Here is a 24,686-nt window from a genome sequence, read left to right as displayed (position 1 = left end):
CTTGGGACTTTCATGATCATTTAACCAACATTTGGTCCAGCTTTGTTTTTCATTCATTCTCATGGGTGGATTGGTCCAAATGACCCGGCCGTCCATTATCGGTAGGCTCTCTAAATCTTCGAAGAGATGTGAGCCGCTTATTCCCCATCACTATCACTTGACTCTGAACAAACTGCAGCTTGGCTATGAGCTCCTTAAGGCAGGACATCCATTGGGTTTAATTAACATCGACTTCAATTCAATTTAACTTGTGTTCATTGAACGCCCCACGTATGAGCTGGGTGCCCCCTTCTAGGTGCTGAGAGTATGTTTATTTTTCTTGAAAAAAAAAAAAGTAATGCTATCCTTGTAGCATCCTGGTTATGAGCATGAGTCCAATAATCCGATGGCCAGGGCCCACTGTCTGCAAACCACATCCGGTTCCTTTCCTGATCAGTGCCTTGGTTTCCTCATCTGTGAAATAATGGTAGTTATAATAGAACACCATCATCGCACTGTTACAAGATTGAATGAGATTATACAAGAAGAGTGTTCATGGCCTCCTCTGGTCCATAGGGTAGGAGTTCATAATTATTACCAGTTCTATTTTACCTGCTGTTGGCCAGGTGCTGTGTCAGACCCTGCAGATGCTTAGGTAGTAAGACAAGACTTTGTTAAGGAACTTCCTGGGCTCATCTTTGAGAAGGACAATGACACAGCCAGTGACCACAAAGGGTGGCGGGGCCAGAGGGGTAGCTGCAAAGTAAAGGCTCCTCTTTGGTGCCCCCAGATCACTCTCAGGTTTGACCATTCGCTGGGAGGACTTGCGAGAACTCAGCACAGAGCCTCACGTATGCTAAGACTTCTGTGAAAACCTTCAAAGCAGAATCGTCAAAAGGAGCAGGTGCATGGGGTGAGCGTAGTCCAGAAGGAACTGAGAGCAGGCTTCCAGAATCCTCTCCAGGGGAGCTGTGCGTGATTCCGCCCCTGCGGTGTGACAGCCTGTGTGAAGTGGTGTCACTGGGGACTCTCTCCTGAGCTTAGGAGCCCAACGATGTTGTCGCGGGATCAGTCACACGGGGTACTCTTTGCTTGGCATGCACCGAGGTCCCAGACCCCCAGAAGGAAGGAGGTGTTCAGCCTAAGTCACACTGCGTCCAATCCAACCCTGCAGTCACGAGGGCCTTCCCAGGAGNCTGGGCTTTCTGTGTCTGGAGGGAGGCCCACAGCCCTGCCCAGGGTGAGACCGTGACTTGTAACTCCGTCGTGTGGCTCTCGGCTTCAGGAGCTGTACCAGAGCACCATGGAAATGTTCCAGAAGCTTGTGGACATCCTGTTCCTTCAGACGCTCCCGGGCATGACCGGCTTGTCCCAGGCAGAGTGTGAGAACTTGAGGCAGGAGGTCCAGGAGAACGCAGCCTGGCAGCTGGGGAAGTCCGATTGCTTCCGGAAACAGCAGTGGGAACTTTTCCAAGATCTCCTGGAGCAAGACAAGCAGGTGCGTGTTCTCTCAAACCGGGTCTGGGGTCTGCATTTTTTGCACTTTGGAAGAATAGAGAGGGATTTCATTCACAGAGCATCCCCTAGTCCTGTGCTGGGCACGTTACCAAGGTTGTGCTTGCCAGCCCTTGGCCGCCAGGGTGCGCCAGAGAAGAGAGCAGAGGCTGGGAAGTGAGAAGAGAATGTCTCCAGCTGCTCCACCAGGAAAGGACAGCGATGTCTGTGCTTTAGAACAACCAAAGGCCAAAAGGTGGCTCATAGGGGAGTGGACTTGGCCGTGGGGGGAGGGTGCTGCACACGTGGAATTTCTGCTTTTCCGAGCAAGTCCGTGTCATTATTAAAACCACGTATAAATGCGGTAGATAGAATAATGGCCCTCGGAGATGTCCACATCCTAATCCTGAGAACCAGTGGACATGCCACCTAACACGGCAGAAGGGACCTCGCTGACGTGATGATATTAAGGGTGTTGGACTGGAGACCGCTTGGAGTCACCGCGTGTCCCCAGTGTAATCACAGGGTCCTTGGAAAAGGGAAGGAGGAGGGTCAGAGTCAGAGAACGAAAAGTGATGACCTGAGCAGCGGCCAGCAGGATGTGACCACACACCAAAGGATGCAGGCACCTCTGGAGGCTGGAAAAGGCTGAGTGCAGATCCCCCAACCCACCCCCCGGAGCCTCCAGAACTGTACGATCATGAGTCTGTGTTGTTTTAAACCACAGAATTTGTGACAATGTGTTACGGCAGCAGTGGGAAGCTAATATACATTAATTTTATTAAGAGCAACTCTAATGTGTCGAATAAAGGAGGAATTTCCAAATGTGACAGACACTCTGACACCTACCTGCAGGTCCTTTCTCTCTCTTGCCTTCCGCACTCTAGAGGCTGTAAAACTCACGTGGCCAATATCCCAGAATCTAGCAGTGGCCGAGTCACACAGTCCTGGCTTCAGAGTGTGGTCCCTGCAAAGAGCTTCTCTTTCCTGATTCCTAATACAAAAGCCAAGTGTTGCTCGGAGAAGTCCCCTTCTTAAGGACTCCCTGTTCTTCCTGCCCAGAGCGTGTGCAGGAGGCCTGGGAAGGCCTCCTTCCTTTGACTCGGAGGCAGGAGAATGGAGGCTGACGTGCTCAGGATGGTAGGGACAGAGAGAAACAACCCCACGATGGGTGTCCAATGACACCCATCATCACAAAAGAGCACTGGGCTGATGAATGGAACACAGATTTTCCAAAGCAGCTAACGGGAGCTGTCCAAAGTACCAAGTGACTAAATGGAAGCATCGCGCAAGCACATGGCCACTCACAGCCACGGGGCGGCACAGGACATGGTTTCCTTCTAATTTATCTCAGTCCTCTGTCAGCTACATCATGCTTTCCTTTCATGGTAACTGTCTCCTGCCTTTGGCTCTAAGGTCCTGGAGGACAGCAACACTGCTTTTCACTTTTACCCGTTTGGAAGCCCAGGGGCTGGGACACAGCAAGGGCTCAGGAAAACTTTGCTGCCTTACCAACTACAATGCAGCTTTGGAAATTAGCACAGGGAATTACCTCACTTCACCTTCAGTGAATCTGGATCGTTGGATTCAGCCCAGGCCACATCATTTACAGTCTCTGGGGAGGGATGGGGACAAGTCGCCAGCTGAGTCTAATGCGCCCCTGATGGAGGCTCCCTAAATGTGGACGGGCTCCTCACCTTGGAGGCTGGATGCATGGATTTGAGTCAGCGCAACCCGTTAATGGGCTGGGTGACCTTGGCTGGTTAGCTGACTCCTCACGGCTCTGGGATTTTGCACAACTTGCTAAATGTTTCAGAATCTCTGCATCTGTGTGAAAAATAGGGATCAAAACACCCAATAGGGCTGCTGTGAGATAATGCAAGGTAAGACCTTTCACACAGCATCTGTTTCATCACTTAATGATATTGACATTGAAAAAAGATCCAGAATTTCATTTACAATAAATTATTAGACCAACACCCACAATGCATCTGAAACCCTCTGGTTATGAGTCTTTAGTTATTTTAAGCAAATTGCAGACAATGCACCACTTCTGGTTATTAATTCCTATGTATTTACTCTGTGAGTATATGTGTGCATGTGAATTTTCCCTGCCTTGTGTAGCAGTGTTTCAGGAGTTTTAGATGCAAGAAGAGAGCAGGATAGTTAATGACTTCATCAACTGATTGAATAAATATGACCCAAGACCGTTTTCTCAACATGTATATGTCATGGTTAATTTACTGATTGGTTGTTTAATTGCAGTAAATTTCCACAAGATACTTAGAGGTCCGTGTGCTCTCTCACTTACCACATTTCCTCCTTGATGATAATAGTGACAGATGAGCTTTCTGTGATTCAGATGAATATTTAGTCATAAGAAGAAAAGTACCAACAAACTATCTGTGGAAACTGAAACACACACCCAGACTGTGAAATTGTCTTCTACCCAAAGGGCCTTGGTAATTTCATATCTTATTACTCAGGGAAGTTGTTAAATATTATGGAGTCTGTTGATTACCCAGTTGGAACAGGTTGTAGAATGGTGGTTCTCAAAATGTAATCTGTTCTAATGTCGGGTTCCTGGGCTTCTCCTCAGACCACTGTGTGAGGTCCCCCCTCCCCAGAGAAGCCCCCGTCTTAATTCCCAACAGCTGTGATCATGTGACCTCAGAGGCAAGAGGTACTTTGCAGACGTGGTTAAGTTCAGGATCTTGAGACGGGAAGATTCTTCTGGACTATCTAGATGGACCCAGTATAATTATCTGGGTCCTTACAAGTGACGGGCGGGGGTGGGGGGGGTGCAGGAGAGTCAGAGAGGTGTGGTTGGTTCGAGAAAGGCTCAGCCAGCCATCACTGGACTGAGGATGGAGGAAGTAGCTACTTGTCAAGGAATGCAGGTAGTCCGTGGCAGCTGGAAAGGGCAGGGAAATGGATGTTGCCCTAGAGCTTCCAAAAGGCATGGAAGCCTGCTGATGCCTTGGTTTTAGACCCTTGAGCCCCATGTTGGTCTTCTGGCCTCCAGAAGTATAAGATAATGAGTTTGTGCTGTTTCAGGCTACTAAGTTTGCGGACCAAACAGCAGAAGTAGGAGAGTAATAGACCACTACGTAGGAGTTCGCACCTTTGACAAAGAAGATGGTGGCTGGCGTGCTCCGTAGCACTTACCAGTGTAAGGGACACCGCGCTCACTCTCTCCTGCACCCTCTCTATCCCACTCCTGGTGGGTTTCCATCACCTGGCCCCACACCTGCTCCCACCTGTGCTGAGCTCTCAGCTGCAGCACTAGGGCTCCATCCAGGATCTCTCCCACTTCCCGTATCGAGAGCTCCCATTCTCTGAAGTTGGGCTCGCCCTTCCTCCTTGGCTCACTCTCTTCTGCTACCTCAGTGGTGGCTCTGCCTCAGTCTCCTCCTCTGATTCCTTCTCATCTTCACAGTGTCTGACCCCTGGAGCACCCAGGATGCGGCCAGGCACCCTCCTCTCAAACTGCACACTCTCTCTTGGTAACCCATCCAGTCACACAGTGTCTGCCCTGGTTTTCTGATACTGCATAACAAGTAACCACCAAGACAGCAGCTTAAAGCAACACCATTCATTCTCTCACAGTTTCTGTGAGTCAGGAGTCCAGACACGGCTTCACTGGGTCCCCTGCTTGGGCTCTCACAGCTGCAATCAAGGCTGTGGCTGGAGTCTCATCCGGAGGCTCGTCTGGAAGAGAATCGTATCCAAGCTCACTCACGCAGTGCTCGGCAGGATTCTGTACCTCACGGTTGTCAGACTGAGGCCAGCAACTCCCTGGTTTATGTCTCCAGCTCAGAGTGTGTCCTGACCCAGGTCTCTGCCTGAGATCTCTGTGCATGTGATTAGTAGGCATGTACCTGTTACGTGCCCAAGAACTGCTAGTCTTCCTGCCCAACCTGCTCCATCCACACTCTTCCTCCATCCACACTCGTCTTCCATCCATACTCTTCCTCCACCCATACTCTTCCTCCATCCACACTCATCTTCCATCCTTCCTCCATCCATACTCTTCCTCCATCCTTCCTCCACCCACACTCTTCATCCATACTCTTCCTCCATCCACACTCTTCCTCCACCCATACTCTTCCTCCGTCCACACTTCCTCCATCCATACTCTTCCTCCATCCATACTCTTCCTCCATCCATAGTCTTCCTCCACCCACACACTTCCTCCATCCACACTCATCTTCCATCCATACTCTTCCTCCACCCATACTCTTCCTCCATCCACACTCATCTTCCATCCTTCCTCCACCCATACTCTTCTTCCATCCACACTCATCTTCCATCCTTCCTCCATCCACACTCTTCCTCCATCCACACTCTTCCTCCATCCATAGTCTGCCTCCATCCACACTCTTCCTCCACCCATACTCTTCCTCCATCCACACTCTTCCTCCACCCATAGTCTTCCTCCATCCACACACTTCCTCCATCCTTTCTCCATCCACACTCATCTTCCATCCATCTTTCCTCCATCCATACTTGTCCTCCACCTTCCTTCATCCTTCCAGTCAACCGGACCAAGACCCTTGGGGTTGTCTTGACTCACCCTTCTTTAGCACCCACATCCAGTGGACAGAATTCGCACAGACTGCCTAGTCCGGAGTGGAACCACTTTCACCACCTCTGCTCTCGCACCTGGTCACAGCCACCACACCTCTTGTCAGATCACCGAGACGGCCAGTCCCCTGGTCCCCCGAAACCACCTTACCCTGCTGTGAAGTATTCTCAACCTGCAGCCAGAGTGATACTTTAAAAACATACCACATGACGCTAATTTTTAAGATGCACATTTTAAACATATTTTCACAGCCTGGAAGTTGAGATGCATCATAATTTAATTGGCAGTGATTTTTCTCCCTTAGCAACACTTAAAATGATTGTGCATCTTATAACCTCCAGCACATCAGATTTGCTAAAAGACGCTGTCACACTGTGTCACTTCTGTGCTCCAAACTCCTAGTAGCTTCTCATTTCGTGCAGTGCAAAGCCAGTGTCCTCACAGTGACCTATGAGGCCCTACATGTTAGGACCTGGCTTTCCTGTGACCTCATTTCTCCTCCCGACTCATGTGCTCTGGCCACACTGGTGTCCCTGTGCTTCCCCAGCTGAGGGGCATGCTCTTGCCTGGCTCCGTCTACAGGGAGTCTTTGCTCGCATGTCACCCTCACACGAGGCCACCCTCACAATGAGACCTACTCTGACTCTGCTTTTTAAAACGGCAATGCCCCCCTCCCTCTGCACTACATCATTTGCCTGAGGTGCTGGCTTTAGAATCCCCACCCCCACCCCCTGCCTGTAAGCCCACCCTGTTTGTGGGAGGACACTACAAAACCCTTAGCATGTACTGGGCATGCCCTGACTGCTGGCTCCTTTCCCCTTTCTCTCCTTAGTGAATAAACGTTTGAAACAGAGAGTAAACTTGTCCAAAGCCACACAATTACCTGTAGCAATGACAAGGGTCAGCACTCTAGCCCACAGCGACGGCGTGTTGCTTCTGAACATGAGCATTCGCAAGCCAGCATTTGACAGCATTGGAGACGTTGGTGGGCACCAACCATGTAGACTGATGCCCTCAGTCCCCTCTGTTTGAGTCCTGACGCTGGTTTTACCTGCGTTCCGAAGTCCGTGTATACTTTAGTGATGATGTTGACTTACCTTTTAGAGAATCAAGGCTGTGTAGAATTTTCTACAAAGTTCTAGCTCACTAAGCCCTTTGACAGGCTTTTGTAGGCTCCTTCAGACTGACTTGAACGCAAAGTTCTGGGTCACCCAGGGTGATTTCGTGAGACTAAATGTAGGTGCCGTGAGTCCCAGCACCCAGCTCTGAAGCCAAGCTGCCATGCTCAGGTGACGGCCCCTGTGTTTCACCCCCAGTGGCCTGCGCCATCTGCAGGATCTCCTCTGGGAAGGACAGTGGAGGACACATGGGGGACTGTGCCTCCACGATCTCACTGTACCATGGTCTCACTGAGCTAGTGCACGCCTGCCCTGGGAAACGAGGTGGTCAGGGAGGAGCCTGTGGAGCTGGGGGGACCTGAGACCTGGAGATGCACACTTATATCTGAGTCCCCATCCCACCCTTCTGTTGATTAGCTGTGTGGCCTTGAACCACACAGGGTCTTCACAGGTAAAGCCACACTAAGGATGAGCTAATGTCCAAGGTTACAAAACACACAGGTGCGACCCACTGTGAGTGCAAGTCAGCACACAGAACAAGCACCAGGTTTTGACCATGACAAGCACCAAGAAACTCAGACAAAGGGACCATTAGAGGCACTTGTAAAGGACGTATGTTTAAAACAATAAAAGAAACCTTAACAGATGGTTATACTAGCCCCGAAAACAGGACACAGTGAAAAAAGACAACAGATTAAAAAAAAAAACATAGACTTTGATGAATGAAAATTCTAATGATGGAAGCAGAAATCCAACAGATGAGCTAGTTAGTGAAACGGCAGATTGAACAAGGCTGACAGGGCAGGGTGTGAACTTGAGAAGATGGATGTGAGAGTGGTCCAGAATGCAGGGCAGAGAGGGGACATAGCACGGAGGGGGGGGCTGAGGGACGTGGGCCACAGAATGACAGTGTCCTACAGGAGCTTTCTCACGGGACCCTAGAAAGAGAGGATGGAGAGAATGAAGGAAAGGAAAACTCAAAGTGACAGTGGATCAGAGACTTCCAGAATTGCAAGTCTCTTCAGAATAAAAGCTGTAGGATCCCTAAAAATATATCTGACCAATGTGTATAAAAGCTTAATGGAGAAGTTTATAAAATGTCATTGGAAGCATAAAGTAAGACTGAGAAGAAATGCTGTGTTCTTGAATGGGAAAACTTGATCTTGGAAAGATGATGATCCTCTCCAAATTAATCTATAAATACAGTCCAACTACAACAAAATCCAAAAAGCTTGTTTTCCCAAACTTGACACACCGATGCTAAAATTCATATGAGAGGGAAAGCAACCAAGAATAGCTAAGACAGTTTTGTGTAAGAGAATATGGGAGGACTTGCCTAGCTATGAAGTCTTGCTATGAGCAACAGCAATTAAAGCAGTGTGGTATTGATGCGGAAATAAAGATAGAATAAAACAGAGAGCCTGGAATGACATTTGTTTGTAGACGGAAACTAAGACAAGGTGGCATGACAGAACAGTGATAAAAAGGCAAATTATCTAATAAATGGTGCTGAGACAATTAGCATCCATTTATGCAAGGGAAAAAATAGATCCTTTCTTCCAACCGCAGAAAATGAATGTTAAATGGTTTAAGATTAAATGCAAATAAGAAACTTTAAAAATCTCTAGAAGGAACTGTAAGAGGAATCTTTAATGAAGTCAGGGGAGAAAAGGATCTTTTAAAATATTTTTTTTTTTCTAGGAGAGAGAGAGAGAGACAGCATGAGCAGGGGAGGGTCAGAGAGAGAGGGAGTCACAGACTGAAACAGGCTCCAGGCTCTGAGCTGGCAGTCAGCACAGAGCCCGACGCGGGGCTCGAACCCACGAACCGCGAGCTCATGACCTAAGCGAAAGTCGGACGCTTAACCGACTAAGCCACCCAGGCACCCCGAAAAGGATCTTTTAAACAAGACACAAAAAGGGATGTTCCAACAAAGCAGGGAGGGGCGAAGCAATCATGAGTTGACCCCGGTTCCTCTGTGCTGGGTTTAGATGTGGATGGAGGAGCATACCCTGTCTACCATGCTGCAGATGCACCTGCGAGACGACCACCAGAGCATCATCCATCAAGTCTTGGGCCGACTCGGTGGCCTCAGTGAAGAGTGAGTACAGCTTTCTGCAGGGTGGGGTTCTATGTCCTGTGTGATCTCCATGCTAGCCTCAGTATTCTCATCTGTAAAGTAGACACATTCACTGTCCTCTGCCATTTTTACAGTGTGGTTTTGAGACCAACCAAATTGTAAATGTGAACATAGAAGAGAGTGATAGGGTGCCATGGATAAAGGTGTGGACTCAGAATTTGGGGGCGCAAATGACTTACCATTTCTTACCCTCAATTTCCTCACCTATAAAATTGGCTAATCATGGGGTGCCTGGGTGGCTTAGTCAGTTAAGCGTCCGACTTTCGCTTGGGTCATGATCTCGCGGTTCGTGGGTTCGAGCCCCGCGTCGGGCTCTGTGCTGACTGCCAGCTCAGAGCCTGGAGCCTGCTTCAGTCTGTGACTCCCTCTCTCTCTGACCCTCCCCTGCTCACACTGTCTCTCTCTCTCTCTCTCTCTCCTAGAAATAAATAAAACATTTAAAAAAATTGGCTAATCACACCTACTTCATAGAGCTGTCTTTGATAGGAACTTCTTAAACACTTTTTTGGAGGTGTAATTTACATACATTATTTTAATTGTGCAATTCAGTGATTTTTGGTAAATTGACAGAGTTCTGCACCAATGACCATCATCCAAATTTAGAACATTTCTATCACTTAAAAAGACCCCTTTGTGCCCATTTTCCATCACTCTCATTAATAAATTTATATTCTTGTCTATTTTTCTATTAATGTAGTACCATATTTTCAACTTACTCTGAAATATTTCTTTTTCCTTGTTTTATATGAGAATAATTACTTTGATAAAACTATTTTTCTAGTTGCCAGCCTTCTCCAGAAGTAGGGGGATAGCTATCATATTGGATAATACAGGGGAAGGACATGACAACCACCAGGGAAATACTGTGAGCCTAAGATAATAGGGAGAAGTTGCAAGATTTGTCCAGCCAAAAAATTTACATCTTTTAAGTGTACTAATATTCGGTCCATTTATATTTAGTGTACATCTTAATTCTGATATATTTGGATTTTTAATCTATTGTCTTACTGTTTATTTTATGTTTTTTCTCCCTGCTCTATATTCCTTCTCTCTCTTTTCTCGCCTTTTCTTGGATTAGGTGTATTACTAGGTGTATCATTATTATTTTAACCTCTCTCTCTTTTGGCATGTTAGTTATGTATTCTTTTACTGTGCCATTAATGGTTAAACATTTTTAAATTTTTTCTGTGTCAAAATCTGATGTACATTAATGTATTCCTTCTTCCAGGCAGTGTGACACCCTACAATACCTTAATTCCATTTATTCTTAAACTTTTGCTGTGTCAAAATCTGATGTACATTAATATATTCCTTCTTCCGGGTAGTGTGACACCTTAGAATACCTTAATTCCATTTATTCCTCCCTCATAAATTATGCTTTTCTTAGTTGGTATGTTACTGCTCTATCTATTTTCAACCCCATGAGATATTATAGTTATTGTTTTATGCAGTCAGTGTATATTAGATTTGCTCACATATTTACCCTTTCAGTTGCTCTTGATTCATTCCTGTACCTTTATTTCAGATCTACTAGTGACAAATTCCCTTGGGTTTTGTTTGTCTGAAAAGGTCTATCTCATCTTCTTTTTGAGGAATATATTCAATGGGTATAGAATCTTGTTTGGTTGTTTGTTTTTAAATATTTTTAAAGATAATCTTTTGTCTTCTGATTTCAATTATTTCTGGCTGCTTTTAAGATTTTATTTTGTTCTTTGGTTTTCATCAATTTATTATGATATAATTAATATGCATGTGGGTTTTCTGGCAATTTCTTGTTTATTTGTGTAATGAATCTATAGTGCTTCTCGAATCTTCTCTGATTTGCTATCTTTCGTCTGTTTTTGAAAATTCTCAGCCATTATATCTTTTAACATTCCTTTTGCCTGTGTTTTTCCTACTTTTCTGGGGCTCCAACTATACATTTTATTAGAACTTGTCACCTTATGTCACATACGTCTTACATATTATCCTTTATTTTTCATTCTTTTGTTCTCTGTGGTTCAGTCTAGCCACTTATTTTGCACTATCTTCCCATCCATACTCTCTTATCTCTTATCTGCTGTTAAATTCATCTACTGTTCTTAAGGTTGGTGCTGAGAACCAACTTTCAGTTCTAGAATTTCCATTGGATTCTTTTCATAGTTTCAGTTGCCTCTCAAAACTCTTCATCTTATCCTTTAATTTATTTAACAGATTCATGATAATTATAGAAGTTTTGTCTGATTATCCCAACAGCCAGTATCTTTTGAGTATGTTTCTATTGTCTGTTTTTTCTGTTTTTGGTCAGTTCTTATCATTTGCAAGTCTGATAATTTTTATTGAATGCTAGATACTATAGCTGAAAATTTAAGATTTTGATAATTTAAGATGATCTTGATAATTTAAGAGAAAATGTAAGCTTTTGAATGATGGATCTTCCTCCAGCGAGGGTTTATCTTACTTCTAGCAGGGATTTCACAAAGTGGCAGATTCGCTGCCCCATTTCTGAAGTTAGCTAACTCAAAATTAAGCCTCTGTGAGCGATGCTTCCTTAATCTTAGGACAAGAGCCCCCAGCTGGAAGCCTGGCATGTTCGCCTGGTCTCTCCTCCTTGGCAGGCTGACTGCCTCCACTCCGTTCAGCTTTTCAGGCTCTCAGCAAATAGCAAATGCTGGGCTTCCCTGGTAGACCATCGTCTTTCACTTGTCATTGAGATGGGAACTCGAAAGGAGCCCCCGATTTCAGTTTGGGGTGTGTTGGTTTTGAAAGTTATGTAAGAAATTCCAAGCGGCTGTGTACGGAAGGAAGCTGCATAAAATGCATCAGAAACTTGGGGCAGGATGTGATAAAGTGGAAAAGATGAATAAAAGAACAAAGGGCTGAATATAGTTGAGTACCCATGCCTAGCAGAGGACAGCATGATGCTTTGCCGCCTTTCTGGGTGGCTCAGTGTATTAGAGTCATCCAGACACAGGACCAACCAGAGAAATCTCTGTAGGCTGAGGTCCCAAGATCTGCAGTGGGCAAGCTGGAGACCCAGGAATGACCATGGTGTATTTCCAGTCCTGAATCTGAAGGTTTGATACCCCGGAAGGGCTGGTATCTCAGTTCAAGTCCAAAGGCGGGGGAAAAAACCCAAACACATGTTCCAGCCAATGCAGACCATGGAAGGGTCACCTTTTCTTATCATCAGAACTCCCACTGATTGGACGAGGCCCACCCACATTAGGAAGGGTGGTCTGCTTTACTCAGCCCGCTGCCCCAAATGCTCATCTCACCCGGAAACACCCAGAATAACATTTGACTGGGTGTCCGGGCACCTCGTGAACATTCCAGCTGACGGTCACCCTGGGGGAAGCCAGCGGCACTGACCCCCGGCCCCCTGCCCGATGTCCTCAAAGGTCCACGTGCTGCATCCTGCAGGCGCACGACTTGCTCCTGCGCTCGGCCCTGCGGAGGCTGGCCCTGCGGGGCAGCGCCCTCACCGCCCTGACCCACATGAGGCTCTCCGGGAAGAAGGGCCTCCTCCAGGAGCTGCGTGAGCAGCACGCCCTTGAGCAGGGCCCCTCCCCGTGTCTGGACGAGCACCAGTGGCAGCTGCTGAGAGCCTTGGTAAGATGGGCGCGCCGGCCCCTCCCCCTCCCCGTGCCGTGTTTGCCGGAAAATCCTGCCACGCCCGTCGTTGTGGGTGGGATGATGGCAGCCTCCTGCCATCGAGAACTGTGCCAAACATGCAGATCAGCAAACAGGTACGTGCAGGAAAGGATCTGGATGTTGCAGGCCTGGGATCGAAACCCAGAGAGGCTGGCTGTCGGCCTCACGGAGCCACTGAGCTCTCGGAGCAGCCGGTGTTTTTGACCCTTGAGGGAGGGACAAGCTCCCAGGGACTAATGTCCTGCCCAGGAGCGCTCAGGGGGAAGCAGGCAGGGCTGGCCCTCCCCCTTCTCAGTCCCCTCCTCCTCCAGCTCCGACTCCCATAAGGAAGGGCGGTCCCTGGGCCCCGTAGGCCCTGCCTTGGCTTCCATGACGTCCCAGACTGTTCTCAGACTCCGGTCTGGCTTAGAAACCTAGCTCTGCCATGTGACTTCTACAAAGCTACGTCGTGTCTCTGAGTCTCTGTGTTCCCATCACTCCCAGAGTTCAGGGCTCACGGTGTTTGGGAAGAATGAGGAAGTTCTTGGATGTGTGGGAGGCCACAAGGGGTACTGGGCACACAGTTGGTGCTCAATAAATGCTTCAGGGATCCTTCAACAGATACCCCGGCCCATCCACCATTGGGTTTGCAAGCCCAGAGGTCCCCACTTTCTGCCCCTTCTCAGTCCCTCCCCCAACCCCCCTGGGGTCCTGGGCAGGACCAGCCCCACGGCGCTGGCCCCAGCCGCAGCTTCCGTGCAGGGCGGCAGCGTGGGCTCCTGCCTCTCCCGTCCCTTCCAGGAGGCGCGAGTCGTGGAGGAGGCCAGCAGGCTGGAGGACGAGGCGCAGCAGACGCGGCTGCAGCTCCAGCAGCAGCTCCTGGCCGAGGCCCAGGAGCTGGGGCGGCTCCTGCAGCAGCACGCGGAGCGGGCCATCGGGCAGGCGCTGCTGGCCCACGCGCGGAATGCGGCCACCAAGAGCCGGGCCAAAGACAGGGACGACTTCAAGGTGCGAGCCGACCCCTGTCCCCGGGGACCCGAGAGGCCTGACGGACTGTGGGGGTGGACCGGGGGGCCGGGCAGGCACGGGGAAGGATTCGGACAGAGCAGCGGCATGGGACGCTGGCCCTGCAGAGCTCGGCAGAAATCACTGGCTTCTCCGAGCCTCCCTCTCCTGCCCGAGCGGGGAGCGCCTCCCTCACAGAACAGTGAGGTTTCCCGCCTATTAACATTATTCTGAGCACTCGCCTGGCCCTTCTGGCGGCTCTGAGAGGGACCTGGGCTCACCCGGAGCCGCCCAGCCGGTCAGAGGCGGACACCGGATCCAGAGGCAACCTCTCCCAGACCTGAGCCTCTCCTGCCTCCGGCCGCCCCAGTGGACACGAGGCTTTGCAGAGTGGACCCTGACCGCCGAGTGCGGCTCACATCAGCTTGCCTTGCGTGGGCAGTGGTGTCCTGCTTGAACTGACACCGACCAATGAGCCGTGGGGTAAAGATGACAGCAGCAAATTTGGAAGTGTACCCAAGGGCTCAGCCGGCTGTCCTCACACCCTTGCCCAGAAGGGATCCTTTTCTCCCCTTTGTTCAGATGGGAAAACTGAGGTTGGTCATGGGCAAAGGACACGGTGAAAGCCTCCCAGATTTAGGCAGCGGCAGAGCTGCGACTGGACCCCAGTCTTGCCCGCACAGCCGGCATGCTCTCTGCCTCCCCGCGGCTGCCTCCCAGGCTCAGACCATAAGGAAAGGCGAGGCACCTCTGCTTGGGGCAGACGTCCGTGGAGAGAGCGTCCATGGCCCGAGGCTGGCATCGCCCTGCGCCAGGACACTTCTGGGCTCCTTTCACAGCCCCTTCATTCAGACAGAGTCACCGTACTTCCACGCACAGCAGAGAGAGGGTGGACACCCACATTGCCGAGACACGCCATCTCGCTGCAGATAGCTCACGTCTGCTGCACGCATCCGGCCGTCAGGGCCGTGCCTGGTTTGTGGTGTTGCGGGGGGATCACCTCCTTTCCCTCAAGTCTACGACTCCGCCCTGATACACGCTCGCGGCATGAAAATGGAAGGAAATGTGGGCATGGCGTCCCTTCCCAAAGGGAGCCTGAGTCAGGAGAGGGTAGGAGTGCTCCCGCCACACTCCCCTACGAGAAAGAACGGGTGTTCAGTTTCTGGAAGAATCTTCGTCAATTGAGGCTCCAGTAACAGGGCTTCTTGGACCCAAGCCCTGCGGCAGGTGCTGGGCTGGTGACCCAGGCAGGCCACGTCTGTCTGTGGGGCCTGCGTGGGGCAGGACGCAGACGGCAGTGAACAGCGCCCCCTGTGGCAGGAAGACAGGAAGACAGAGGCCTGATGGTGCCGGTGGCTATGCTGACTTGGGAGGGAAGTGGAGAAGAGGGGCTTCCTGTCTCCCAGCTCCGTGTTCTAAAGGAAGGTGAAGGAGGGCCACAGCCATTGGTGGCAGTTCCTGCAGAGAGTTCGAGGCCATGTCCAGGGTCCTTGGAGGCATGGAGTCGGAGCCCCTCTGCGAGGATGCCGAAGTCAGCAGAAGGGGAGAGGGATGAGCAGGGCCGGGGGATTCTCATATGGTGCTGTGAGAGTGACCAGCCCGGCTCTAGAAACGTAACATCACCAACCTCGCAGCAGTAACTGCTCAATAATACATGGGGATAATTTTTTTCTTGCCCAAAGCCCGGAACCACTTGATAAATGTTTGTCGAGATGGGGCCTCTGGAGTCTGGCTTTTCTGACCCTTGCCCAGCATCTTATGACGTGAAGGGTGGTGACTTTGCTGGCGCACAAGGGACACGTGCCTCATGATGAGGCATCTCAGCCTTTGCTCTCTGCTTTGGGTCCGAAGGGGTATCACTTATGAATGTCTGTATCTGTCGATAACAAATAGACATCCTAAAATGGCAAATAAATAGAAGCTGATCATCCCACACAACGAGAAATGTGGAGGTAGTGGTGGCTCCAGGATGGCACAGGGCCTGAGAGCAAGGACCAGGCTCTTTCTTCCTGATCCACCATTCCTGACGTTAGTTCACTGCCTCATAGTCTCAAAATGGCCACTGCCCTGCCAGACATCAGATCTGCATTCCTGGCGGGAAAAAAGAAGACAGCAAAATCTTTCATGCACACTAAGCTTTGCCTTCGTGTTTGTAAAGGGAAGGTCACCAACAGATTTTCCCTAACGCTGGGTCTCGTTGGCCAGAAACAGTCATACAGCCGGCCCTAGGACACTCCTGACCTAGGGAATAAGATCGCAGAGACAGGGGTAAGCCACCCACCCGCTCTCTGCCCGCCGCCCCGCTGGTCAAGGTTGGGAGTCGTGGAAGCCAAGAACCAGGACGCGGGGTGGGGGACCGCGTGTGACTCCCCTGCTGTGTCTTCCGTCTCCCGCCCCAGAGAGTGCTGATGGAGGCGGCCGTGGAGAGCGTCTACGTGACCAGCGCCGGCATCGGCCGGCTTGTGCAGGCGTACTACCAGCAGATCCGGAGGGTCATGCGGGATCACGAGGAGAGGAAGCTTCAGCACCTGACGACCCTGCAGGGTACGGCCCCCTCCTCGGGGAAGCCCCACACGTGGCGGGGGCCACACGTGCCTTTGGTTTGGGACACAGCAGCTTTTCAAGTGTTATTAGGGACGATTTGATTGATTGATTGATTTCCTGCTTTGACCCCCTAAAACAGGCTTTTCAAAAGCCACTTAGGGGCACCTGGGTAACTCAGTCGGTTAAGCGTCCGACTTTGGCTCAGGTCACAATCTCACAATTCGTGGGTTCGAGCCCCGCGTCAGGCTCTGTACTGACAGCTCAGACCCTGGAGCCTGCTTTAGATTCTCCGTCTGCCTCTCTCTCTGCCCCTTCCCTGCTCACACACTGTCTCTCTCTCAAAAATAAATAAACATTTAAAAAAAATTTTTTTAAGTAGATGAATCAGGACAAGGATAGGATAGTGAGATGGGGTTCAGGTGAGGTCATGATCGGGGACATATGCCATCAGATCCCTACCTGGTGGTGACATGGTTTTGGCTCTGGGCTTCCTGGTGGCCAAAGAGATAAGAACTTGGTTAGTTACAGCTGTGCAGTGACAGCGAGTACAAACAGGCCAGTGGCCCACACGATGTTTCTGAGACCAGAGAACTTCCCCCATGCACCCTCATATGAGGCCACCCGGGTGACAGAATGGACAACGTCCCCAAGGTCATGTAGAATAGCAGACTCAAGCCAGTTTCTTCAGGGCCTCTGCTTGTAATGTCCCTCGCTGCATCCGGGGCCTCAGAACAGGGGTTCTTCCCAGATGGGTTTCACCTGGATTGATTCTCCAGAGACCAACAATGGGCAGTAGGTCCTGGAAATATTACTCCTCTTGGGGGGCTGAGTCGATGCCGTTTCTTCCCCTGTCCTGGGGACTCTGAATCCCAGATTCAAATATAAATCTGGGCACATGTCTGGAAATATGCCCAGTGGCTCCAGATACTTCGTCATTTTCCAAAGGAAGGGTTGGTCTAGGTCAACAGGAAACAGACGAGGTGGTCACTGCAGAGTATTCAGGAGCCGGGATGCTCTCCTCCCTCTCTCGGCCTCAGTTTCCCCATCTGTGAGCCTCGGGCTGGGCTCTCCCTCCCCGCATCCTCTCAGCTCTGGCTTCCTGCTCCCCTGACACCCGGGCTCCGACGTGAGGACTTCTCAGTAAATACATCGAAATGGTGCGACTTATCTGACCACATAACCTCCCTTCGCTTCATCCAGTGCTCTTCACTTAGGACTCGTAGAATGTCACGTCCCTGCAGATCAGCCAGGTTAGAGACCATCCAGCTTACACCTCTCTGTTCTAGAAGGCTCTGGTCCAGCAGGGCTGGTGGAGAGGTGGGCCATCTCACAGCCGGTCAGCATAAGTTATGATCGGACCGCAGTCCCGTGCTCTTCGCACCCGGGACCGGACTCCCCACCCCACCCCTGCTGGACTAGCCCGCAGCACCGCCTGCCCAATGCCTTGTTCTTTCTGCTCCACATTTTTATTTGTGGTGGCCTCTTTGTGCTAAATCTTTCTTATTCTCCACCCTTGCTCCTGGCACTTAAAGAAAGCGGGGTCTGAGCACTTTGCAGGGAGAGCAGGGGTCAACTACCTCCAGGGACGCGGCGTCGGTGACAGAAGCCGCGATGTCTCACTGACGCGGATCTTTTCCCAGGGGCAGCGCGGGTGCTGGGTGAGCAGCACATGATTCGAGAGTAGGTGTCCTGCCCATCTTTGTGCCCGCCCCCCCCAACCTGGCTGGGAGGCGATCCCCAAACCTGCCCCCCTGATCTTGTGTGCTAAATGGTGCAGGCGAGAGAATGGAGAATTACAAGCTGCAGACGAAGCAGGGGCTCGGAGACCTTCCGCCGGGGAGCAAGATGGCGAACGGAGCTGGCGAAGCCCGCGAGGCTGTCCACCGGAGGTGAGCTCGCCCCTCATCCCGTGGGCCCCGCTCTCCTGCCACACGTCTGTGCCACACGCTCAGCGTCCGATGGTGCGTGCACGTGGCTGCCTTCCCAGCCAGCGCGAGGCCCCTGCTGCTCCCCACGCGGCCCCGGGTCGAGCAGTCTGGGGGGGGGGGGTCTCCTCACCCCCGTGCATGACGATTGGGGCAGGCTGTTTACCCTAGACGTGACCCCAGGAAGCACCGTGAGGGAGCAGGGAGGTGAGGCCCCTAGCTGCTTCCCGCCAGCCGCGCAGCACACGCTTCTGCGGATCTGAGGTCCCCGCGGCCTGCTGGTTTTGTGGGCCTCCCACTCCCCGCTCGACGGCTCGGCCGGCTGGGCTCTTGACGACACTCTGGGGAGAATCCAGGTTCGCGCACATTGTGGGCACAACGCAGCTCCCTGTAGAACTGAGGTCTGGTCCTCGCTCCTGGCCCCAAATCTCCAGTCTTGAAGTCCTCCGCCTTCCTCCTCCGCCTCACCTCGCTGACTCCATTTGGAGAAGCGTCCCTGCTTGTAAGCGTTGCAGGGATTGAGACCCACCTGGTCCAGGAGAAGGTCCAAACCCTGCAGTCGGTGACCCTAATGCAGCCTGCAGAGACCCGACTGCCGTGTGCTGAGCATCTTCACGGGCCCAGGGGCACCTGCAGGGGGCGTTGCACAGCCTACCACAACGGAAAAGCAGCAAATAAACCCCGTGACACCGAGGGGTTTCCACGGCATCTGAGTGAGGCGTCATCCCGCTCAGGACCCTCTGGGAGATAGTCCGAACTTCAGCTTCCAATCATGTCAGCAAGTGATGCAGAAGATAGGGGGTGTTGCGCCCTGGTTGAGGGTGTTAAGTCACCGGCACTTGCGGCCCCTGAGCTGGCCAGACACACCCCCGTGGCCAGAGAAAGCCCCGACACACACACACAGACAGGGTGCAGCGTAACAAGCCACTGGCCCGCATGGAAACCGTCCACCGAAGTGCGGACAGCCGCCCGGTGCGCCCTGGTAAGCGCCTCCTCTGTGCTGGGCCCCGAGCCAGCCACCGGGGGCAGTGCCGTCACCCCAGAGCTCACAGCGCAGAGGGAGACGCAGACAGGGCAACGGCAATAAATCCGCGCAGGTGCTCCCCTGAGGGAGGGGAGGGGCGCTGAAGGAGGAGGCAGCAGACAGCCACGGCCCTGCAGGGTGGAGGCGTGGGCTCTGTGCTGGGCCTCAGAGTGGATTCCAGCCCCTCGTGGGGCAGCTGGCTTAGGAAACGAGCCATAGGGTCCCCTGGGTCAGACTGAGTCCCGCACGCGCCCTCCTTAAATCCTCCGGCGGCCACCAGCAGCGGTCAGCAAACGTCCTGCTGTCGGGTGTCAAGGTGCGACCTGGCCCTGACTGTCGTGTATCCGTCGAACTCCGGCCCGGCCGTTCTCAGACGTGGGAGTGTCATCTCGCTTGGGTCTCCTGCCAGATGTGCAGATCCCGTGCCCCCCCCGCCGGGACACTCAGACCCGGGGGCTTTGAGGGGGTACCCAGGAATCTGAATTGTTAAGCCGCTCCTCACATCCCAGGATTCCGGTGGACGGACTCCGAGGGCTTCACTTGGACCTCAATGACCCAAGAGTGGGGGCCTCAGCCATCCCCGGTCCAGCCTCTGCCAGGTTTAAGAAGACAGAAGCAAATCCCCGTGGGGAGGCGGACGCACGACCGACTCTCCCTGTGACTTCAAGGCTCATACGTGGCCGTTGGTGCCCTTCGCTCCCTGCCCATCCACCCCCAGTTTCTAGTGAAAGTCAGCCAGAGCTCCTGGGGACAGAACCGTGTAGTGAGAACGGATACGTGATTTAAAAGAACATTCTAAGACTAAGCCTTTGAAGCGATTCTCAGCCCAATGGGAAACTCCACCTTGCCTCCCCGGGGAGCAGTAGGATTGCAGGAGAGCCCGCCTGAGGGGTGCCAGGTGGCCCGGTGGTGGCCTGGCCACAGGCGGGCTAGGTCCCTTCACGCCCCGAGCCTCAGGCTCCCCATCTGTGAAGTGGGCTCACCGGTGCATTACTGTCAGGACACACAGAGAGTGCAGCGCCCACAGGGGGCCGGCTGGCACCCAGCACCCTGACGCTGTCACCGCCGGCAGAATTGCCACTGCTGTGCCGTCTGCACGGTGCACGGGGCGCCTTGAAACTGTTGTACCGTCAGAACTCTTCCAGGATGGAGGTTTTTAAATACCCATTTCCATAATCAAATAGGAGTCCAAAAGGAGGGAGTTTATGACCCATCCAGGCGACTTGGATCCTACAGCCAGGGCATTCTCTCCTTCCGGAAGGTGCCGGATGGTCAGCAGTGCTGAAGGGGCTCGCGCTTGGGAGCCGGGGCAGCGCTCAGCTGTCCCTCCGCAGGCGTAGAGCTGCGGCCTCTGGCCTCCTGCCTTGTCCTGCTGTGTGCACGCAGCCAGGGCGTTGCATAAACTCGGGCGTCTCAGTCTCCCCCGGACCCTTTCATGGATCTCCGGGCCCCCCGCCCCCGCGTAGTGTTCTCCCTGCCTGGCAGTCCCATCAGCCCGTCCGTGGAGGGGGGGGTGGCAGACGGGCAGTGGGGACGCCAGCCGAGAGTGACCGGACTGCTGGATGGCCGGGTGCAGGGCTGGCTGCTCACGGCCAGAAGCTGCCTGGCCGCTGAACGGGGGCCCCAACACACCTGTCCACGTGCCAGTCCCAGGAGCCTGTGCGTGTGGCCCGTGCGGAGGAAGGATCTGTGCACACATCAGTAGGTGGAAGATCTTGAGATGGAATGGTGCTGGATTTTCCCAGCGGGCCCTAAATCCAAGGGCGAGCGGGCTGGAGAGAGATTTGGTCACACACAGAGAGAAGGCCACGGGAAGACAGAAGCAGAGATTGGAGCGGTGCGGACATGTGCTGGGGTTCCGCGGACGGGCACAGCGCGGGCTCGCTCCTCAGGAACCTTTCGTTGATTGAAGTCTTCTGGCTCCAGAGCCGCGAGAGAATAGACTCCTGTTGTCTTAAGGCCCCCCCCTCCCCCGCCTCAGCTTGTGGTCATTTGTTAGAGCGGTTCCAGGAATTCAATGCAGCCCCCTTGAGTGTGTCGGGGAGCCTGTACTGTAGAGCACTGAGCTCATCCGTGTCAATTATTTGCTCCACATCTACCCCCTACCCCAGCTCAAAGTGGAGCTTCGTGAAGTCAGGGACCATGAGTCTCATTCGCACCTGTATCTTCAAACCACAGGACAGTACCTGGCAGTCCAGAGATGTTTCTAGGTATAAATGAAGGAGTGGATGGATGGATTCGGGATGGGGTTTTGTAGGATGAATAGGAGTTTGCCAGGCCACTACAAAGAAAAGGGGAAAGATATTACTGGCAGACAGAAGAGCATGAAGCACAAGCAAGGTGAAATTCTGTGCTTTCAAGTAAACTCCGGGAACAGCTCTTGACACTAAAGGTGGCTTCCCCGGATCTAGAAACTCACAGATGATCGGAAAGAAAAAAGGCAGAGGGCGATTATGAAAACAAGGTGGATGGGATGGAATGTTCCTGTTTGCTGAGGGTCCGAGGAAGGTCAGCCAGGGCAGGAAGGGAGGGGGATTCAGAGTGGGGAGAGGAGCAAGGTGGGGCCGTCTCCAGGTCAGGGACCTCGCCGCTGTCCCAGATCGGAGCTGTGCCACTCAGAGTAATGGGCCCCCGGCCTCGGGGTTTCCCGGCTGCTGCAGGCTAGGAGGTGAGAAAATGTTATCGGTTTTCCATAAGGATGGGTAGCTGGGGGGCCCTGGTCCCTTCGGGGGAATGTGCCCCCACCCCTGGGATGAGATGGTTTTCATACTCCGGGCCCCCAGGGATGCCCCCGCCCCCACTGAGCTGCGCCTGCCCTGATTACTCTACTCTTTATCCTGCTCATATCACAGAAGACCAAGCAGGACAGAACAAAAACCATGCATGCGGGATTCTGCAAAGCCGCTAGCGTGACTCGCATTTATGATGAGTCAGCCCCCTGGTGGGGGGGACTCCAGCGGCGGCCGCTGTCAGAGGCCGGGCAGACACCATCCAGTCTGCCAGCCAAGGCCATTCCCTCTCTCTCAGCTCCGCGGGCCCGAGGGCAGCTTCCGTCCCCCAATTGCCACGACTCAGCAGCCCCTAGGGCACGTCTGAGCTGGGTCTCTGATTAACCCGCCGCCGCCGGCGGCTGGGGCAGTTGCTGACAGCCTCCGTTCCTTCTGCCAGGATGGCGGCACGGCAGAAGAAGTTTCTGGCCCAGTTCACCGTGCACCAGCGGGTCCGTCTGGATGCTTGGAAGCAGAAGGTGAGGACTGTGGATCGTCTGGAAGTCCAGCTGGAAACCCAGCTACAGGTACGAGCATCGGAAAAGTGCCTTCACAGAGCGGGCCGTGGTTTCGACGGGCACGGGAATAGCAGGCCACCTCTGGTGGCCACAGGCGAACAAAGAGACCTCGGCGCTGGCAGAGTCTCGCCGGCTGGTGGCTTGACCATGAGCCATGGGGCGGGCAAGGCCGTGTTGATTCCCGAGCACCTGCCCTGCGCAGCTCGGGGCCAGGCCCTGGGCCCCGATCCGCTCACGGCCGTTGAGCTGGGGAAGTGAGCTCCTCCCTGCACGTGGCTCGCCACCCCGTGGGCCTCTCCGGGTCACAGAGGCAGTGCAGCCGCTGACCAAGGCCTGCACTTTCCCTGGGACACATGGGCAGCTCAGCCCTTGTGAAATAAAGTGGGTAGTTCATCTTGGGAAAGTCTCATAAAAACACGGTTATAAAAGCAAACTGGGCGAGTTTAAAAAAAGAACCGGATATTCGAGAATGGAAGCCCTTAATAGAGCATGGCCCCTCCGGAGGATTCGCCACCGGTGTGGCAGCCACGAGGCGAGAGTCACGGTGGTTAATGCGTGTGCACTGGGGGTCTGTCATCGACACGGAGCAGAGAGCGTCATGCACGCCGTCCCGCCTCACCCTCCCGTGATGGGGGACAGGGTCACTGTTATATTCCAGGCGACGGTGGGGACACTAAAGCTCTGAGAGCCAAGGTCACTGGTGTCGCACAGCTAAAAGTCACGGAACCCAGGTCGGTGGTTAAACCTCAGTGTCGGCAGCTGAGAGCTCAGACCCTGGAGTCAGGCAGAAGCGGGGTAGCCCCTGGCTCTGCTGCTCCCGCCCCATGGCCCTCCCTGAGCCCACGCCTCAGTGTGCTCATCTGTAAAATGGGGGTCCCTGGCTGGCGTGAGTGAGGATGGACGGCTCCCTGGGAGGAGCTGGAAAGCACCCGTTCCTGCCCTTGCACATGCGTCCACCCTGCCCCCCCATCTCTGGGCTCTGCTTGGAGAACTGTTGGCCACCAGGGACACGGGGCCATTGGCCACCCTGGAGACGTCAGCTGCGCTGTGGCGGAGAGGCGGGACGGGTGGGGGGCAGGCCCCAGGTGACCCTCCGTCCTTGCATCCAGGAGGCTGAGCAGAGCTTTGTCTCGGAGCTGGCAGCATTGGCCCGGGTGCCCCTCGCCGAAAGCAGACCGTTTTCCAGCAAGCGTGGCGCCTCAGGTAAGTCACGGAAGGCGGCACAGAGCAGGGGAAGCCCCTCGGGGTCTGGGGATAAGGGCTCTAGACCCATGTCCCCCGCTAACCCTCTGTGTGGCCTCAGGTTCCGTGCTTACCCTCTCTGGGCTTCTGTGTCTTTGTAAACCGTTGCTCTCCACCCTTCAGTATTTCCAGTTCTTAGGTCTGCAGCTCACCAGCCGGGTGTCTGTGTCCCCGCCTTACAGACGGGAGCGATCACCCCCAGCCCCCTGCCAGCAGCAACTAATGTGACCTCACGGGTGGCATAGCGGCCGGCGGCTTAGGGACAGGGAGCGTGTGAGAACACAGGGGCTCCTAAAACAGCGCTGCTCTGTCAGGGCCTCACTGCTTCGGAGGCTCAGGCCAGCAGGCTGTCATAGAAACGCAGTGGGGGCCTGGCAGCCCCGTGTTCAAATCCCAGCTCTGTCGCTTACTGGCCGTGTGAGCTCGGGAGAGCACATCACCTCCCCGGGCCTCAGTTTCCCTACGAGTTAAACGGGTAGAACAGCAGAAAGCGCTGAGTGGCTACTTGGCCGCAGACGAACTGAGCAAATGCCCGGCTGGGTTGGGATGAGGTCAAGAGAAGCCGTGACGTGCTTGAAGTGGCAGAGCCCATGTCTGGGTTTATGTGTCTTCTGCAGAGAAGCCCATGCGGACAAGAAGGAAGAAGCCCCCACCCCGGGAGAAAGGGACCCCGGCGGGGCCCCCCGACGAGGACCCTGCCGCAGGCGGCCACCCCTCGGGATCACTCAG

General features: G+C 53.3%; 1 protein-coding gene across 1 annotated transcript in view; it reads left to right on the top strand.

Annotated features, from left to right (window-relative positions):
* Positions 1-24,686, top strand: part of EVC (EvC ciliary complex subunit 1) — a 60,692-nt gene that overhangs the window by 33,815 nt on the left and 2,191 nt on the right. Inside the window, exons 14-22 of the mRNA XM_077750383.1 lie at positions 1,265-1,477; positions 9,171-9,280; positions 12,700-12,910; positions 13,733-13,939; positions 16,336-16,480; positions 18,258-18,369; positions 22,598-22,724; positions 23,825-23,918; positions 24,575-24,683. Coding sequence (XP_077606509.1) covers positions 1,265-1,477; positions 9,171-9,280; positions 12,700-12,910; positions 13,733-13,939; positions 16,336-16,480; positions 18,258-18,369; positions 22,598-22,724; positions 23,825-23,918; positions 24,575-24,683 — 1,328 coding nt within the window. The remainder of the gene's footprint in view (positions 1-1,264; positions 1,478-9,170; positions 9,281-12,699; positions 12,911-13,732; positions 13,940-16,335; positions 16,481-18,257; positions 18,370-22,597; positions 22,725-23,824; positions 23,919-24,574; positions 24,684-24,686) is intronic.

Source organism: Crocuta crocuta, unplaced genomic scaffold (assembly GCF_008692635.1).
Source record: "Crocuta crocuta isolate KB4526 unplaced genomic scaffold, BGI_CrCroc_1.0 scaffold179, whole genome shotgun sequence".
In the NCBI taxonomy this organism is placed as follows: Eukaryota; Metazoa; Chordata; class Mammalia; order Carnivora; family Hyaenidae; genus Crocuta; species Crocuta crocuta.
The sequence above is the reverse complement of the archived record's forward strand: the minus strand, read 5'-3'. Positions and strand labels throughout refer to the sequence as shown.